The sequence below is a fragment of the Lissotriton helveticus genome, chromosome 8 (genome assembly GCF_964261635.1).
Source record: "Lissotriton helveticus chromosome 8, aLisHel1.1, whole genome shotgun sequence".
NCBI lineage: Eukaryota > Metazoa > Chordata > Amphibia > Caudata > Salamandridae > Lissotriton > Lissotriton helveticus.
In genome coordinates, this window is record NC_136069.1 from 1,495,547,421 (window position 1) to 1,495,566,260 (window position 18,840).

At 43.0% G+C, this 18,840-nt stretch overlaps 1 protein-coding gene across 3 annotated transcripts in view; it reads right to left on the minus strand.

Annotated features, from left to right (window-relative positions):
- CCDC81 (coiled-coil domain containing 81) overlaps nt 1-18,840 on the minus strand; it is a 241,687-nt gene that overhangs the window by 140,979 nt on the left and 81,868 nt on the right. For all 3 annotated transcript variants that reach the window (XM_078658440.1, XM_078658441.1, XM_078658439.1), the window contains exon 3: nt 3,631-3,787. In XM_078658440.1, the coding sequence (XP_078514566.1) occupies nt 3,631-3,787 (157 nt within the window). The remainder of the gene's footprint in view (nt 1-3,630; nt 3,788-18,840) is intronic.

An 18,840-nucleotide genomic window follows, 5' to 3' on the forward strand; every position in this document is an offset into this window, starting at 1 on the left:
GCAGCAAGTATTGGTTGGATAGAGGTGCCCCAACCTTTTTTGTGGATCATTCAAGAACACAGACGGCAGAGCCGCATGGTGGTGTGACTCTTGGGGACTGTCATTACTAGACAATTGATATTAAAGGCTGCAAGAGGCCCTAATCCTGCTAGGTTTCTTCCACCCCTGCTGCGGCACACCCCAATTGCCAAATGAGAAATGTATTGTCCAGGGCTCCATACCCTTCCCTTCCCTACTTGTAGAAGCCATCATGGGCAAACCTCAGTCAACGACTATGTCCCAAAATTGTAAAATAGACCAATTTTCCTGGTCAACCACTGGAGTGCAGCATGCAGAAGAGATCATCAGCACAACTGAAGCACAACCAGCTCAGATTACCCCTTGGGAAGAAAATCCAGGATATATGCAACACCTGTGCAACCCGTGAGCCTCAAATGGTGGGGTGGGGGTGCAGAAGTGGGACTCCTCCACCATGATCTGAGGAAGATAGCCCCAAGAATAAAAGAGACAGAGACTATGACCACTGTCAGACTTGGCCTTTTCAGCAGGCTTACCCCCAGACTTTTTGCTTTTTGACCTCCTGTTTTTTACCTATTTTCTGTTGGATTAGGACCCTGTGCACTTTACCACTGCTATTCAGTGCTAAAGTGCATATGTTCTCCATGTAAATTGTGTTTATGGATTTGTTTTTCTATAATTTGCATATTTGATTTACTACAAAATCCCTAGTGCAGTGCAGTGTGTGCCCAGGGTCTGTAAATCAAATGCTACTTGTGGGTCTGCAGTACTGGTTGTGCCAACTACACGAGTAGCTTTTCAAAGGTGACTCAGAACTGCCATTGCAGTGTCTGCACACAGTTTTTAACTGCCATGTCGACCTGGCAAGATCACCCACCTGCCAGGTCCTTCCCATCCCCTTTCTTACATCTAAGTCACACCTAAGGTAGGTGTAAGTTAGCCCCATGAGCAGGGTGCAGCGTATTTAAAAGGTAGGACATGTCCTATCAGTGAAATACTGTGCATTTTGTTTTCACTGTTGAAAGGCTGTCTCTGCCATAGGTTAACATGGGAGCTGGTTGGTAACACTTTACCAAGGTACCTTGCCAGTGGGAGCTGAAAGAAACATGGAGTTTAGTATGCCTGAACTCAGGTTTTCAAAATCCATCTTTTAATAAAGATGATTTCTTATATTATGTGTTTGATAATACCACTTTTAGAAAGTGGGTATTTTCTTGTCTAACCATCCTGTGTGCCTCTGACTTTTGTGTATTCCTTGTCAGGGTTTAGAGTGAAGGAGCAGGGGATGTGCATTCACACTAGACAAACACAAGGTGGGGTTGAGGGTGTTCTGCCTTCCCTAGGTGACTGATAGCCAGGCTGAATAGACCTGGCTGCATTTAGAGTAGTGGTAGGAGTTGTGGTTTACACCTGCATGGACTGTGGCTGCCTCTCACAAAGCTGTCTCCATCTCCTGTGGTGAACCAGGTCTTAGCCAGGCTGAACTGGTTGATATTTGCCAGAGGAATGTTGTTGGGACTCCCTTCAAAGGAAAATGTGGTATAAATATTGGGACCCTGACCCCAGAACTTTAAATTACTGCTGGACTAAGGAACCTGCCAAGAAGGAGAGTGGGAAGAGCTCTGAGAAGAGACTACCACTTTGCTGTGTGCTTTGCAGGGTTGGCCTGCATTTCATGCTTCTGTTTTGGGCAGGGAAAGGGCTGGACTGATCTTTCTGCATTCTAAGTATCTCCAAGAGCTTGATGTATAGCTTGCTTCCTATTACCGGCTTCTGGAACTCGAGGTTCCAGCTGCCATAGAGGAGAAAGAAAACCCGACACCATCAACTATACCACTGCTGGCTCTGTGACCTGAAGGCACCGCAGAGCGTAACCACCACACTTCGCACCACAACCTTGATCTCACCGAAGACACCGCACGACACGCCACTGAGCAGCTGCTTGTACCGTGACCTGTGAGCACCGCACCCTGCACTGCCTCGCTTCACACCACCGCCGTGGTATCCCCGTCGATGCCACAATGCCGTCACTGGTGCAGCTGCGTGCACCATGACCTGTGGACACCCTCATGGAGAATAAGGAGCACTGTCCCACTTTGCACTGCACCCCTGGTCTCACCGACACTCCAAGCTGACATTGATGTCGCTGCATGCAACGTGGTTTAGGGGCACCGCTGGTGGGTTACTCGACGCATGGCCTCATTCCACACCGCAGCCTTGGCCTACTGATGCCAGCACAATCGACTCCAGATCGTCAACTAACACTGCTGCCTGCAACTCCGACCTGTGGGCCCCACACACTACATTGCCCCGTCTTGCACCGTAGCCTTGGGTCTATCGATTACAGCACTTCAGCAAAGACGATTCCACTGCTTGCACCGTGACCTGTCAGCACCCCCAACGAACACCGCCTGGCTTTGCACCACAGCCCTGGTGTCACTGATGCTGACAGACAACCGTTACCAAGCTGCTGCCTGCACTGTGACCGAAGGGCCCTGCACGCTGCGCCGCTCTGCTTCACACCACAGTTCCAACTGCTGACGCCGGTGCTCCTGATTTCAAACTCACAGAGTTCGACCTGCAAAGTGTGTGACTTCAAGGGGCCTACGACTCCGGCACTGACTCCCGGAACTGACGCCTGCCAATGCCGCTCCTCCGGAACTCACCACTAGGTATGACGCCCTGCATCTCCAAAGGTGTTATTTCACAGCTCGCCCACGACGCCACAATCAGCCAGAACATTGGATTTGTTTGCTCAGGACACACCGCAGAGCCTGTCTAGAATGGTAAAAGTTTTGCAAGGGTTGGTTGGATTAGATGAGGAAGTCTGCCTTTCTGATTCTTGAATATCGTGCAGCATCCTCACAGTTATTGACTGGCTGACTGCGTCAGTACATATCTAACATTCAAACGACCTGCAAGGTCTCTAGCTATGGGTCTTAAAAGTAGTTATATAATTTTTTTTTATTTCATGTACCTTTGTAAAGGCACACTATGTAATTATCCTTTTTGCCACATTCACGTTATCCATCCATTCGCACACTCCTTTATCTATCCATCAATCCGTCATTTTTTTTATTAACACATCCATTCACATTTTTTTTTATCAATTCATTCTCATTCCTTCCTCTATCCTTACACTTTCATCCACACGTCCACATATGTATCCAGCGATACCCCACTCTTATTACATCCTTCACGTACATACCCATCTTTAGACTCATATTTCCTTCTATTCCATACTCTTCACTTCCTCTACTATCTATTGAGCCATCCATCATGCATGCACCCACCTATTATTCAGTCAGTCATTTATTTATTCCTCAATCATCACAGATCGAACCATCAACAATTCTCAAAGCTGGATGACTAAAACCCAAATGGCTAAAAGCCATGTCTACTGATATTAACTTATCACTTAACAAATAATTTGCTCGCTCAGAAAATGTTATTGGACATGACACTGCATATGAGGGAAAGAAAACCGTATGTTGGTTCTTACTAACCCAAACATATTAATCGTATCAATCACTCTTTACTATATTTGTATTCTGGCTAGTGGGAGCAAATAATGTTAACACGTACAAGGCCTCTGTGCTAAAAATCACTTACCTGTGGCATAGATTTTTGCATGCTTAAGTCCATGAGTCTGTGCAAATTTCTCAGACACAACAAAGACAGGCCTTTGAAGAAGAATACATTTATTATTGCCAACATCTATTTTCTGTCTTGAAAGCGTGAATGTTCCAAGTCCTGCTATATGGACACCCTGTGAACAAAATAGTGAGTTTGAAAGAAAGCTTTTTTTTTAAACCTTCTATAGTAGTTACAAATACATTTCACTTCACAAGTATTTCAAACATAATGTTAAAGAAAGAAACAAGCATCACTTAATTCTAAACAGAGATATCAGTATAACTTTTCATTTTTTTATTTAATTTTTTTAGAGTTTTATATAGCGCGAACTAGACCCGAGCAATCGGGTATCAGAGCGCTTTACATGAGCCCCAGTTGCGTTACAGAAAGACACATTCATTTTTGTTAGGCGTGGGGAGATTAAGTGATTTGCCCAGATTCACAGGATGTTTTAGCATTGTTGTCGAGCCCAGTTCCCCAGCTTCGGAGTCGACCGCTCTAGCTGTAAGGCTACATCCTCTCCCCAATTCATTTCTTATTTTTACTTGGTTCATACATGGCCAAGTTAAAGATTGGGTCCCTTTTCACAAGCTATGCAAGTTAGAGCTATACCTATAACAAATTGTTTTCTGATTGACAATCTACTATCTCAGATATAAGCCATCTTTTAAGGTCTATCCCAGTGTCAGAGTTCATCCAAGAATCATTTTGAAACTCCAAATGCACAAGACAGCACTAGGTGGCAACACATAGAACTTGGTAACAGAACCATGCTGAGATGGCTAAAAGTAATGCCACAGCTTCATAAAGGCATTGGGAGTGACTTTGGGTCTGCCTAGTATCACCACTCCACAGAGGTAAGGCCAAGAAGGACAGTCAACCCAACAGAGGGAATTTACAAAATGAAACAGAACAAAAAGCATGCCAACAACACTCTGGAGAGGAGAGCGGGAATGGTGCTGAGGAATTTGTGATTGAGATAATATAGATTACCAAAAGTCCCTAAGCAATTTGATCCTCTAATGGATAATTCTTTCCTCAGTTTCCTGTTATTTTGAAGGGCTTCCATAGCAGTAAGATTGAAGGATGATAGTGTGAGGAACATCAAACTGGGGAGTCAGATCAGGTACTGCTGAAGCACAGCACAACCAAAATGAGCTTTATTACTTCAACAACAGTCAAAACAATTATATTTGCTAAATGTATGCAGCACATAGTTGATTGGTCCTAATTTAATTCAGGGATCCTTCTCTGAAAAATCAAACTCCTGCATAGGCACTATATTGCGCTTTAATCTTTTATCACTGGCCTTTCAAACTTGACTTTGGACAGTTTCGTTCTCAACACTCCAGTCCAAGCAAGGTCACCATAACTTTTCACAAAGGTAACTATTAAGTGCTGTACCCAGCAGATTTTCATGTCTGAGTTCCAGAACTTTATGCAGCCGCTCCTGGTGGGATATATGTTTCACCTTTAAATAATTGTACTGAATAAAGACAGAGTCCCAGGTAATTACCTTTCCTAGGCCTCCCCTTCTACATGTAGTGAATTAGGTTTCCAATCCTTATCGCTACCAAAGCGGTCCTCTATTCTTCTTGTGAGAAGCTATCTATACCTCCACATCAGTACTTGCTGCAAAATATTCAAGATCCTCCTCCATATCTACAGCCAATGCCTCCTCACAGTGTTGAATAGACAAGCGTAATCTTTTTTATTCTTTGACGCTTGACCTTAAACCTTTACTCAAGTACTGTTGACCCAGCCTTGAGAATCTACCAGGTGACCCACTGCTGTGTACATTATCTGTTCAAAACGTAAATACGAGTTTCATGATCTGCCTGGATATCGAATTGAACTGGGTGCTCCAGGTGTAAGACTTCAATTGCTCATCTTATCTTATCTAGTACATAATACTGCCATTTTTGTTGCATTAACATAGGTGAAGCAAATTCTACGATGCACTTTTCTCTGTTTAAGATTAGCAAAGGATAGCTTCCACTCTGCACTCTTTGTCACCAACCATCACAAAACTGGAAGATCAGCATGCAATGGTGGGACTTGTATCAGGCTCCTAATGCTACTGCTAAAAGCCGAGTCCTGTTCTTTCTTCCACGCAAATGTGGTCCCGTTTTCAAACTCTATTCATTGGTTCTGTGATGAAAGTAAACCTTTTAACAAATGTAACCTAAAAATCACACATTTCTATGAAGAATATCTTCTCTCTGTCCTTCAGTAGGGGTAACACTTAAATTTAAAAGACCATCACTAAGGTATTTCCACACACTTAAAGACACAAATATAAATTAGTGCTTAATAGACATCATTCCTTCCTTTGCACGTATGCAACACTTAAATTCATTTAATTAAACAAGTATTATAAAAAAAAACATAGCATGTAAACTGAAACATATTCATTACCCCCTCATCAACACCATCCTAGGACTAACAACAAGAGCATAATGATCCCAGGTCTCATGATTACTCTTTGCGTCGCTAGCCCAGATAGCTAAAGCACTATCTGACACTTATTTCTGTCCTCAAACTTCTCCAACTTGTTGTATAGACCGTAACTCCAGACTCAATTTTGTCAGACCAAGACTCAATTTTCTGCCTGTTCATCAGCCTACATTTGACCTACATACATTCTTGCTTATCATTTGAAGAACCAGTGTCAAATCACTCAGACAATGACATCCTAACACGCCATGTGGAACCCACCAAATCCTTGCTCCTTGAACATGGTGTCTAAGGTGCTCGTCCTGTCCAACCCTAAAAGTTGGTACTTTGAAAACTTTTCACCAAAAAATGCTAGAAGAACGGACAGGAGACCGGGACCTACCTGCCAGCCGATCCGCCCACGGCGCATTGCCAGTCGGCGTGCCTTCGCAGTAGCTACCACAACATTCTTCTTCGCAGAAGCAACTACAGTTCAGAGGGATCTCTCAGTGATGATATCTGGCCTTGTGGAGATCTCTTTAGCTAAAGCTTGATGCTTCGTCCCACTGGAAATTTTCAATTTCCAAAAAGTTGTCTAAGTCCGAAGGTAAAAATCTTCAATGGGATCAAAGGCAAGAGTTTCCCCATTGACGACAATCTCCTTTGCCAGAAAATTCTGCTTTTCCCGCTTGGAGCTTTTCCCACTATTGATGGCTTCATCGAGACTACATCCTTTGGCTCCACGGCATTGACAGCTCCTCCTCAGATACAGCCTGCTGCCTTGCCCCATTTAACTCTACCTTCTCCTAGACTTTTCTTCGAGATTTCTTCTAAGTCTAAAGGAAAGCAGAGACAGGGCCCAATCGCACTTGTGTATCCAACCTGCACTCCATTGCGGTCAGCCTTAACTTTTGACTCCACCCTAATCTTATGCGACCAGATACCTATGGTTGACGCTTGGATCTTTTAGGTGCTAGATATGAGTAAAATAAATATAATTCATAAATCTGATTTTACTGATAGGATTCGTTTTGGTGTAATTGTACTTATTAAAATGTATCCTATTTTTCTAAATTAGTGGACGCTTGGATCTTTTAGGTGCTAGATATCAGTAAAATAAATATAATTCATAAATCTGATTTTACTGATAGGATTCGTTTTGGTGTAATTGTACTTATTAAAATGTATCCTATTTTTCTAAATTAGTGTGGGATTTTTCTTATGTTGTGTTTTCACTTTATTACTGTTTGTGTGCTGCATAAATGCTGAACACAGTGCCTCTAAGTTAAACATGACTGCTTTGGTGCCAAGCTACCAGAGGGTTAAGCATAAGTTAATTTACTGACTTTTGTGGTTCACCCTGACAAGGATTGTGGCTGTTGCTTTAGTAAGGTTTCCAAGCCCCTCAAACAATAACCCAAGTTCTTAAAGTCAAGAAATTCCCCACATAAAGGCAGGCACCAGCAACAAAAAAAGAGACCTTAGGAACCACTCGTTAGAACACTCTGGACCTGTGGAAGATTCAGAAGGACAGTCCTGTTGCCAGAAGGACTGCCTTGATGTCTGAAGATAAAGACTGGACCGCTTTGCCTTGACCCCAGGCTACCCAGAGTGACTCCAAGGGTCAGATGGCTGAACTCCTGTGTGAGCTACAAACAGCAAGCCTCCAGAGGTCTCCCTACAACTGCCCAGATGACCAGCACCAACTGGACCAGCCTGAATCTCCCCGAGCTTTGCTGCTGGCATCTGCTGCAGTGATTCCTGAGCCCCAAGAGGTGCCCCCAGTGTACTGAGCCCTGGGTTGGCATCAATGAGAGCTACTCTACAAGAAAAAGGTGAAAATCCTGAAGTTTGAGCTTCTCGAAACAGGGTTGTTTGTTCCAACATAATGTCGCCCATGACAAGTGCCATAACAAAGCTCTGCTGCATTTTCTTAAATTACCCCGGGCGGGTCAGCGCAGCTTTTCATTGTTTATTGGGGGCTGAGGGGGGGGAGAGTGCCTGTGTATGACCCCCGCAACAAGTCAGACCTAGCCATCACCCAGCTCATAGCGCTTGCAGGCTGTGGAAAGAAGATCTTCACTCTCTGCCCGCCAGCTGGAGAACAGAACAGGAAGGATAGAAAGGGTAGAGAGCAGAATTGAGTGGACAGCACAGGAGCTGCATACTGGGAGCCATGGGGCCTAGGGGCTCCCCCGTCCCCCAACGAACCTCAGTCATAGTCGTAGAGTCTATGTATTAGAATGTCATGGTCAACCGTGTCAAAAGACAGCTGAGAGATTCAAGAGAAGTAGTGCAGCAACCCCATTCCGGGCAACTGTGTTCTGAAGGTCATCCCAGATGGCAATGAGGACAGCTTCTGTGCCTCTTCCTAGACGGAATCCTGTTTGGAAGTCTGAAAGTGTGTAATTATCTTCAATTAATTTTGATATCTGGGCAAATGCTGCTCTTTCTATCAGTTTGCCCAGGAAAGTTCCATTTGTAATTGGTCTGTGGTTGTTGGGGTTAAGTGGGTCCAAGTTTGTTTTCTTTAGTAATGAGTGTATGTATTTTTTTTAAAGATATTTTAGAGATCTTCTGGAAATACACATACACACACATATAAATACATCTACACACATATAAATAAACTGTCCAAGAGCAAATGGAATAGTCAATCATGTGAATCGAATGATAAAAGATTGTATGCAAAGGGCATGAAACGATCCATGTTCCCATTGAAAGGGCTCTACAAGAAACTATCTGGGCCTATAGCACCACTCAAAATAGAATTACAGGAGAATCACTTTTTATTTCCTTAAAGGAGAAGAAACAAGGAAATAAATGTACAAATATTGAAGTACAAGTGAAACTCCCATCATGGGCATAAACAAGATTTTGTGCAAAAAATGAAAAGGCACCAAAGTAAATACAAAAGAAGTTACAATCAACAAAACTGTGTTAACCAACCCAGTTTCTGGATAGGTACGTGAAAGGCCAGGCCGAGTGGCTTTACCAATGTTTGTTGTAAATTGGGGAAAATACATTCAGCCAAACGTAGGAGCCACTGGGAGCTGTGCTTCCACTGCAAGTGGGTGGTTCGACAGAAAAAACTCAGGCCCACAAGCTGGTCACCTGGTGGCTCCAGGGCGGCACTAGGGAGAATGGGGCAGAGTGAGATACAGGAAGTGACTTACTCGTGCTGTAGGTACAGTCTGATGGCTCTGTGGATTGGATGGTGACATAGACATTCCGTTGGGGTGGAGTCGCTGTCTGATCCATAAGAGAACACTTCGTATTTGTCCTGGTTGATTATCACACATGTTGGGTAGTGACCAAGGACCTGATTACGAGTTCTGGTGGAGTGGGTGCGGTCGGCAAGCCACCGTCCCGCACCCACACTACCAAAGCTGTGTGTGCGCCACCCGCCAGATTACGACTTTTACAGTCACTGGCAGGCGGTTCTCTGGCGGTCCCACAACAATGCCTTTGAAAAAGGCACCGCAATGGGTACATCAAAGGCAGTACTTTCAAGGCATGGACTGGTGAGGTCAATGCCGTGAAGGTACTGGAGTGCATGCACACAATATGTGTCCCCCACATGCACCCAATGGCCCTAAGGCAACAGGGGACCCTGTAGGGCCCCTCTGTCTCCTCTCTACCATGGTTTTCATGGAGTAAGAACTGCCATGAACCCTGGTGGAGAGGAAACTCGTAATATGCTTGGCAGGACCGCACGGACCCGCCAAGAATATAGCAGCCTCAAGACCGCCACGCCACGCCACCGCCAGGGATCTTTGATCCCTAACGGTTGCGGCGGTCCAATGGCAATCCGACTGCCCAATATGTAATAGGGCGGTCACTCCGCTGGTGGGGCAGAGGCAAAACCACCACTGCCGCACCACAGTGAGTTTGGTGGTCCACAGACCGCCAAACTCATAATCAGGCCCTAAATGTAATCACAGCATCACCAATGAGATATTAATCCATTTTTTTTAGGAACATTTTTTTTTACAAAAGGCATACCAAAGGTCTTTATTATGGACAACGGGGTACCATTTACTTATAACCAGAGGCAAACTTTCTCAAGGAAATATCTGTAAAACATCTCAATATAGCCCTAAACTGTCCAAGAGTCAATGGAATAGTCGAACGTGTGAATCAAATGATAAAATACTGCATGCAAATGGCATGAAACGATCCATGTTCCCATTGCAAGGCTATACAAGAAACTATCTGGGCCTAAAGCCCCACTCCAAATAGAATTACAGGAGAATCACTTTTTCTTTCCTTAAAGGAGAAGAAACAAGGACATAAATGTTGACATATTGGAGTACAAGTGAAACCCCCATCATGCGAGTAAACAAGATTTTATGCAAAAAATGAAAAGTCACCAACCCAGTTAACCAACCCAGTTTCTGGATAGGTACGTAAAAGGCCAGGCCGAGTGGCTTTACCAATGCTTGTTGTAAATTGGTGTAAATCCATTGAGCCAACTTTTTTAAAATTACCATTTAAACAGGGCCTCGGCTCCGGCATGATGGGCCTAAACATGGGGAAAAGGTAGGTATATCTAGACTTGATCTCACAGTAGTCCCACAAGGAGTCTGGTGATACCAAAAAAATGTAAAACATAGACCATTCTGATTGACCGAGGGAGCTTTTTCTCCCATTGGTCTCCCATTGGTCATTTCGGTACCTCAGTATCACGGCTGCTATCATGGTACTGAATGATCTGATTGGCATGCTGTAACACTGAAGAAAATGTTGTTGCTGCCATTACAGGACTCGGGGCCCGATGTAGGTAGCCCTTTACCGATCGGAATCGGCCGAAAATACCGATTTTCGGCCGTTTCCGATCGGTAAAGGGCTATCGAGATGTAGGGGCACATTTTCGGTAATTTTACCGAATCGTTATCATTTCCGAATCGGTAAAGTTACCCAATCGGTAATATTTACCGATTCGGTAATGATGACGATTCGGTAGAACTACCGAAAATGCAATGTAGGTAGCCAATGTTCCATCAGCACATGGCCTACAGAATCGGTATTTTACCATGGAATACAAATCCATGGTAAAAAACCGATTCCTGTGTACATGCACATCTGTGCATGTACACATGTGCCATGTGACAGACAGACGTGCCCTTAGGGCATGTCTGTGTGCCACATTGCACACATGCCCGTTTTGGGGGTGCTAGAGGGTGTCAAAGTGACACCCCCTGCACCCTTGTGAATTCTTTAATTACCGATTCGGTAAATACCGAATCGGTAATGCCTAATCATTCCTATGGGCTTCAAAGCCCATAGGAATGAATGGGCATTACCGATTCGGTATTTACCGAATCGGTAATTAAAGAATTGTTAAGGATTCGATAACGAATCCAGATGTTGGGACCTACATCCCATTTACCGATTTTTGAATACCGAATCGGTAGGATTCGGTATTTCAAAATCGGTAAATGGGATTTACCTACATCGGGCCCTCAGTCCTGGAAAGAAAAGGTTGTATAAGGGGGCAAGGTGGACACACCCTGCCATCAGGACGAAGTGTGGAGGGGGGGAAGGAACCCTCACTTATGTCAAATATATATATATTTTGAGTCGCCAGTGCAGCTGTACCAGCATTCGGTACTGCACTACCTCCTGTTGTACTACAGTAGCAGTACCGGCACTGCAGTAGCAAAACAAATTACAAAAAATTACAGAATTAAGCCACTGAGCTGGCCGAATGCCATGTGCAGCAGTGGTTGGCTGCTCTGCGGTGGGTTGGGAGCAGGGCTTGGCCACAGGCCATGCCCTGCAGTCAACCCCTGGTTTACTAAGACTAAGGCAGTGCCCAGCAAGGGTTAGACATTCCGGAGGGTTCGACATGTAGCCAGCCCTGTCGCGCACGGCTCACTGAGTGCTGAAAGTATTAGCAAAAAGTTGATTTGTGAATGAAAGCAGAAGATGGATACAAATCATCTAACCAAAAAGATGGTAAAGATGCTATGCTCCTGGACCAACTTATGGGTTAATACAAATAAGGTGCAGTGTCAGCCCCTAGATTGGTCTATGGAGGGTAGCACGGGTTGCCTGACAGGGTTGGGTGTATACTGAACTATGAGAAAAACCAGGAATTCAATCAACAACCAAAGGTTAAAGTGACATACTAACTAGAAGTTAAAATGAGATACAAACTAATGTTTAAAATCCCCCCCAAAAAACTAAAATTTGCTAGTTACAGTTTAGTGAACCTATAACTTGCACTCCTGTCATGCCCTGCTTATGATCTCACATACTACATCACTCATAACATATTAAATAACATTGTTAATGACATTGCTGATGACACCTTAAACGTCATCATCCTTGTTACTGATTTCAACTTTTTCCAGAAGCCCTTACATCATTAAAAAAAAAGGTTGTTATTAAATAGCTTAGTGTTGCTGTGTGTATCCGTGTGGGTGCATAGAATAGAAATTATGTAAGGGTATAGTGTTGCTGTGTGTACCCCATGTGGGTGCATAGAATAGAAATATTGTAAGCCTTGGAGGCAAGTGTAGCTGTGCATGTTGAAATGTATATGGCACACCTTTTACAAGCCAGTAAAGTTTGGGGTGCAAGTAAAACTCCATTTTAAATAAGATAGAGGCTGAGCACACATGATGTGGGTTGCAGAGGCATGTTTCAAAGTAGGCTGTGGCTTAAAACCAAAACATGTTGGAACACATCTGTGAGAAAATCAAATCTGTTGACAATCCACCAGTGGATGTCTGGGCATCTGCCTATATTAAATAGCTGCAGTACAGTGCTACAGACACATTCTATGTAATGAATATGTTTATGAGGTGCGGCTGTTCATTACAAAGCATTTGCTGAAGATTTGGAGGCAGTGCAGACTGTTCAATAATGTAGAATATAGAGGATATCCACTTAGAGGTGTTTAGCTCACATTGGGGTTGTAAGCAGGCTCTAAGGTTGGGCATATCTCAGGAATGTGTGCAGTGTATTTTAGCAAATTAAGGAGGGTTGTCCACAGGTCATAGAAGAAGGTGTCTTTCCAGTGGTAAATGCATACTGGTCAACCTTTTTACTTAACCGCTTTGCCGCGACGAAAATTCCACCGCTGCGGAATTTGATGCGTGCGCAGAACGGACACGCCCACCGTTCCGTCCGACGCATTGAAGAGGTTAAAAATGAGGGTCCTGTGAAGTCTTTAAGAAGTTGACCTTGGATCAGGTGAATTGAGTACAAACTCTTTCTTGGAAGTTGTTCAAGGTTTAAAAAGTGGGTGAGCCTGTAGTGATTTCCCTTCTGTGCCCAATTTCGTTCTCCCTTAGTTTTGCATATTTGATGTTTTAGGCTGCTCTGCACAGTCATACTTAATACATTTGTTTTCTTACCATTGTTTTAGGAATACGCTATACATGTTGTTTGTTATTCAACGATTCTTCTTGGGAATCAATCTGCACATTTTGAACAAGGTTGCCTGGAATACATAACAATATGGTGTACTGTTTTCTGTGCTCAAGTCATCAACAGCTCCTTATGTTTTAGACATAACACAGTAGCACAGCTGCAGCTTTCCAACATAGTAGTTTTTATCATATAAACTCTGTCTCGTCCCCTTGGGGACAGAGAAGAGAATTCCAGCAGAGAGACTTGTCCTGGAATGACGCACGCAGAGCCTCACATGCAGCTATGCGTAAACTGAGTTTATACTCAAGATGCAGACCACCTAACTATATACACCACGTATGGGGTCTGTTGCCAATTCCAGAGATCACTTATATGTCCCTGTGTCCTCACAGTAAGGGTAGGGCTAGAAAGGAAGATAATTTGCCACAGTGGGCATGTTTATTTTATACAGCCTGATAGTAATGCTGATTACTTTGTTAGTTTCCTCTGCCTAGTGATCGAGGCACATTTGCTTCCTAAAAGACTACAATAGTTTCAATAAATGTATTGCAAACTTGCTTTGTGCCTTTCTTATGTTTACTATGGCAATGCATGAGTGGGTGACGAAAGGTGAGGATCTGTTTCCACAGTGCCCTTGGGGACTAGAGGTTTATGTTCTAGGTTGCCAAAATCACCTGCTACTCTGGGAATGTTAGGAGTGCAGGCGAGGCACTGTGAGCTAGCAAGGATTTGGGCCAACAGATACTGACATTGTAGAGAGCGACTCAGTCCCTACATTCTGACGTCCTGTCATCTCAAGGCACAGTTCTGCTTTACCAGCAGAATCTATGCAACAAGCCCATTAAAGTCAAAGGAGGCATTTTGTTTGTTAGGTGGGTGAATACCAGTAAAAAGAGCGTAACATCCACCAAATATGGATCACTTGACACATATGTTCGGTTTCAAGCATAAAGTCAAAGGTTAGGTCCATGATCCCTTTATTAGTGACAGATGGGCACAGGTGTAGCGTGTTCAATTACTTCAAGTCCACAAACCCTATAGGTCGCGGTCACAATGATTGGATGGTGTAATCAGTGATGTCATCAATTATGTCATTTAACATGTCATCAGTGCATAACAGGGGGCAAGTTATAGTTAGTTTTTCCATTTTAGATGCCACTCAGCGTTTGCTGGCACATGCATAATTGGGCATGGCACACTTTCCTTCAGTTGCTTCTTTGAATATTTGGGCTTGCCAATAATGAGAGGTGGTGCACATCCTGCAAGATGTGCTGTTGATGACAGAGGAACACAGGAAGCTCAAAGCTGGTGAAGCAGGGATAATCTATCTCACAATGCTCAGGTTGACCAGGAGACCAAGGCAGGAGCAGCAGGATTTTGTGGCCACTTCAATTTTTGGGTGGGGTTTATTCTATTCCCAAGAGAAGATGGCAAATTCATACTCAAACTGTGTATTCCTCTGGAAGACAGCAAATTCTCCTTTCAAGGTCAGCACAGGAAGCGGCAGCACTGACCTATGCAGTAAGGTCAGCATCACTTATGCTGCTCGTGTTGCAATGCTTTGAGATGCTTGTGTTTTCTCACGCTCAAACCCACTTTAACTGTAGTCCCTCGTTTTTTCCCTCCATGCATTTTGGTACTCATGTTTTCTTATGCTTATTGTTTAGGCTTTATCAACCTCTTTGAAAGTTTTTTTATTTGCCTAATTGCTTTCTCTTGATGACCTTTTATACAAGACTTTCCATGGGAATAATTTTTTTCCCCATTTAGCTCTTGCAAATATTATTAGAACCTTATTCTGTCATTCTTTGTGAACCGTGTGATGTCCCGAGTGTTGTCAAGGTGGCATCAGGTAATGGCTGCCTACTCAACTTTTTTCTTACAGAAAGGTAAGGGCTCAGGAAAGAACTTAACATCATCTTCCGAAATAGTATTTTTGGGAGTCTTTGCAAAGATGGTTCTTTCCTCATATGATTCTTCAGTATCAGAGTTAGTGGCTGGATGACATTGTGCAGTTTCAGAAAACCAACTGCAATACAATGTGATAAACAAAAAAGAAGAACACTGGGTATAAGGCAATAACGACTGCACCTATCAATAGTATGGTTTGTGTGATCCTAAAATCAGGGTGCTAGGGACCTGAAGCTCAATACCCCTAAGCTTCCAAGGGAAAATCCCACAATTTACAATAAGATACAATGATCCAGCACTCCACTCAAGAAAGTCAACAATGAGCAAATATCACAGATATTATAATCCATCCAGCAGGTCTTTATATAAATGTTCTTAATTCAAATTCTTCTTAAGAATCACATGACCGTAGCCAACGTGTTTCATCCATAATGGTTTTTTGGAAACGACACGCAACGTGTGAATACGGCATCCATTATATTAAGTGAGATGGGCTAACGCCTAATATATTTTACTGGGAGCACGCATTATATTTTGAATTCCCCGAATACAGGGAGAAGAATATTTGGAAATTATTGAGCCCTGAAGAAGTCCTTATGGATGAAACGCGTTGGCTACGGTCGTGTGATTCCTAAGAAGAATTTGAATAAAGAACATTTATATAAAGACCTGCTGGATGGATTATAATTTCTGTGATATTTGCTCATTGTTGACTTTCTTTAGTAGAGTGCTGGATCACTGTATCTTATTGCAATTCAATGTGATGCTGATGCCAATGCATAAAATGTCTACCGTTTCCTCTTCCGAGCTAATTGGAATTACCGGAAACACATAAACACAGGAAAAGTCCTCATTGCCACATTACAAAATGTCATACCTTTTCTTTATCGAGACACGGGTATCTATTCTGGCACTTCCGGTGAAACTTGAAATGTGTTTTACCCATTTTCAAGGTCAAATTATTATCGAATCACGTGTTCCATAGTCTTAACGCCCAAACAAACCACAGGTGTGCAGAGATCCAGTCACAACAGGTGTTTTCAAAGTCTAGTTCTGACCTTAATGTGCTAACACTTGAAACAACAGGCATGCACAAATATAGAGGAACACAATTAAGCTCACTTATTGCCCTTTCACAACAGATTCCAAGTATTGACTAAAGCACAATGTTCACAAATGTTTGCTTCCACTTTAAAGCCTTGCTTCTGCCTTTGAAGCTTTTATGTAAACAAACGGGTGTCGCTCGCTGAAGTACTTGTCTCGGCTTGGAATGCAAACAGCTCAGGGTTTATACAAAGAACGGCAGCATATGCTACTTCCTTTAGGTTTACACAAATAATACAGGCAATCCATCCAGGGAGACGATTCATGAAAGAAAGAAAAGCTTACCTGGAGTTGTGTAAAAAAGTATGCAAATTATCTATAATATTGGTCGTAAGTCATATTTAAAGTAAAATATTTGTGTACACACAAACATGATTTATAAGTAACAGCTAGTACATTTCGTAGAGCCTTTACATCCATTTTTCATCATACTTCAATGAAACACTTGGCTATATTCCAGAATGTGTTGCTTGTATAGGGGAAATCCTTTTCAAGATGACTTCGGCACTCCCAAATAGTCCATGCCAGATGCTCAAAGCAATGCTTTAATGGGTGGAAGCATTACCAAGGAGGGGGAATAACACCCAATACCATGACCGTGAAAGATTTGACTTTCACTGTTCTAAAGCAATAGCTAAAGAGGGTCTGACTCAAACAAGACAAGGACAGAAGGAAGCTGACCCACAGACAGCTCACTCTCAGTAGATTGTACAAAGAGGTTGGATCAACTTCATCAGGAATCACTAAAATATCATCCAGGGTCAAATTTGAGAAATTTGACAAGATAATATTCCAAGCCAAACAGGCACGAGCTGAATAGTGCACAAGACGAGAATTTAGATTAGGTTTCCACCATCAAATAGATTGGCTTTACACTCCAGATGGCCTTCATCTGCATCTGAGCCCACAAAGCACAGGTGTCACATGTGTGGGCAACGCCCAAACATCACATAAGGCTGTTACATGGATCACATACTACCGTTTGCTTTTTGCATTGAGTACAAGACTTAAGGCCAGAGCACTTTGGCAGAAATATGCTAACCAGTGTGCTGACCAAAAGTTGTAAATGCTGTAGAATAATTTTGTAGAAACTGGGTGCAAAAAAGAAAATGAAGTCACATTTAGAAGCATCTTCATGAAGCCAGACACAATTATCTATGTAAATGTAGCTGGAGTCTTTCCTCTTTTTTCCTGAGCTTTAGCAATTTCAGCCACACTGCATTGAGATACCAGTACGGTGTGCACATCCTGAAGGCAGAACAAAATACTATCTAAACCACACAGACAATTAAAAAACACACTGAAGGAATTGGACAGGATTCAGATTTACTAAGCCGTGAGGTCTTGTGATGTGACAAAATAGAGTTTTAGCTTATGCCGAAAATTTATCCATACAAAAGCCATGGAAATACCTCTTGTGCAACCCCACAACATTGCAAGAATCTCATGAAGTTCCTTGAATCAAAATTATAAACCTCTGCAGATATTACACTGTCCCAACACCACTGCCCTCTCTAACACACACACGTTCCTCATTCTTGTGTTTCAAAGCAATGAAGGAGGGGGGCGTAAATTCATGGAGGGATGTCTTTATAAAAAAATGTATTAGGACTAATGTCCTTTTAAGAAGAGTTCTTACCTGTTACATCTAAGGACACGATCATTACACCTCTATTGAGAGAACCGCAGGCAGACCCAGTGATGCAGGCCAATTATCAACTGGTCTGCCATCTAATGCATTAAACAAAATCCTTTAAAGAGGGATGGAATCTTTGTGCAGCTGAATCTCCTCTCTCACAACTACCATTCATGATACAGTCCCTCTATAAGATACAAAACTGCAATGGCAAATAAAAGAATGGGATTCCTCACTAATTGGATTATAACCAAAATTTGATCCAACAGTTCTCAACCTCTCAGAGGCTTAGGACATAGTTGACCACACATTACTACTAAATAGGCTACATGTAGGGGCAAAGTTATCATAGATTATTTCATCTTTTCTCCTCGATTGCAGCAGACATGCTCAAATGTGTACGGCAGAATGGAACAACAACGGATATTTTTCAGAGTTTGCAAAAACAAAAAATGGGGTTGGGGTCCCAGGGAATCAGGTTTATAGACCTGTGAGGTGTGATTTCCCCTTTAAGCAAGATAAACAACACACTATTGTGTTTGCTGCTGCTGATATATACAGTGTAACTAAAGGCAGCCTCCGTTTGCCACGAGGTACCGACGGACAGAGCGGGGCCTCTTTCCCTGAGCTGCCTGCCAGGTTGAGGTGAGGCACAATATCCTACCATTGAGGATATCCCACGTATTACCTGATATTTCGTCACAGGAATACTGGTT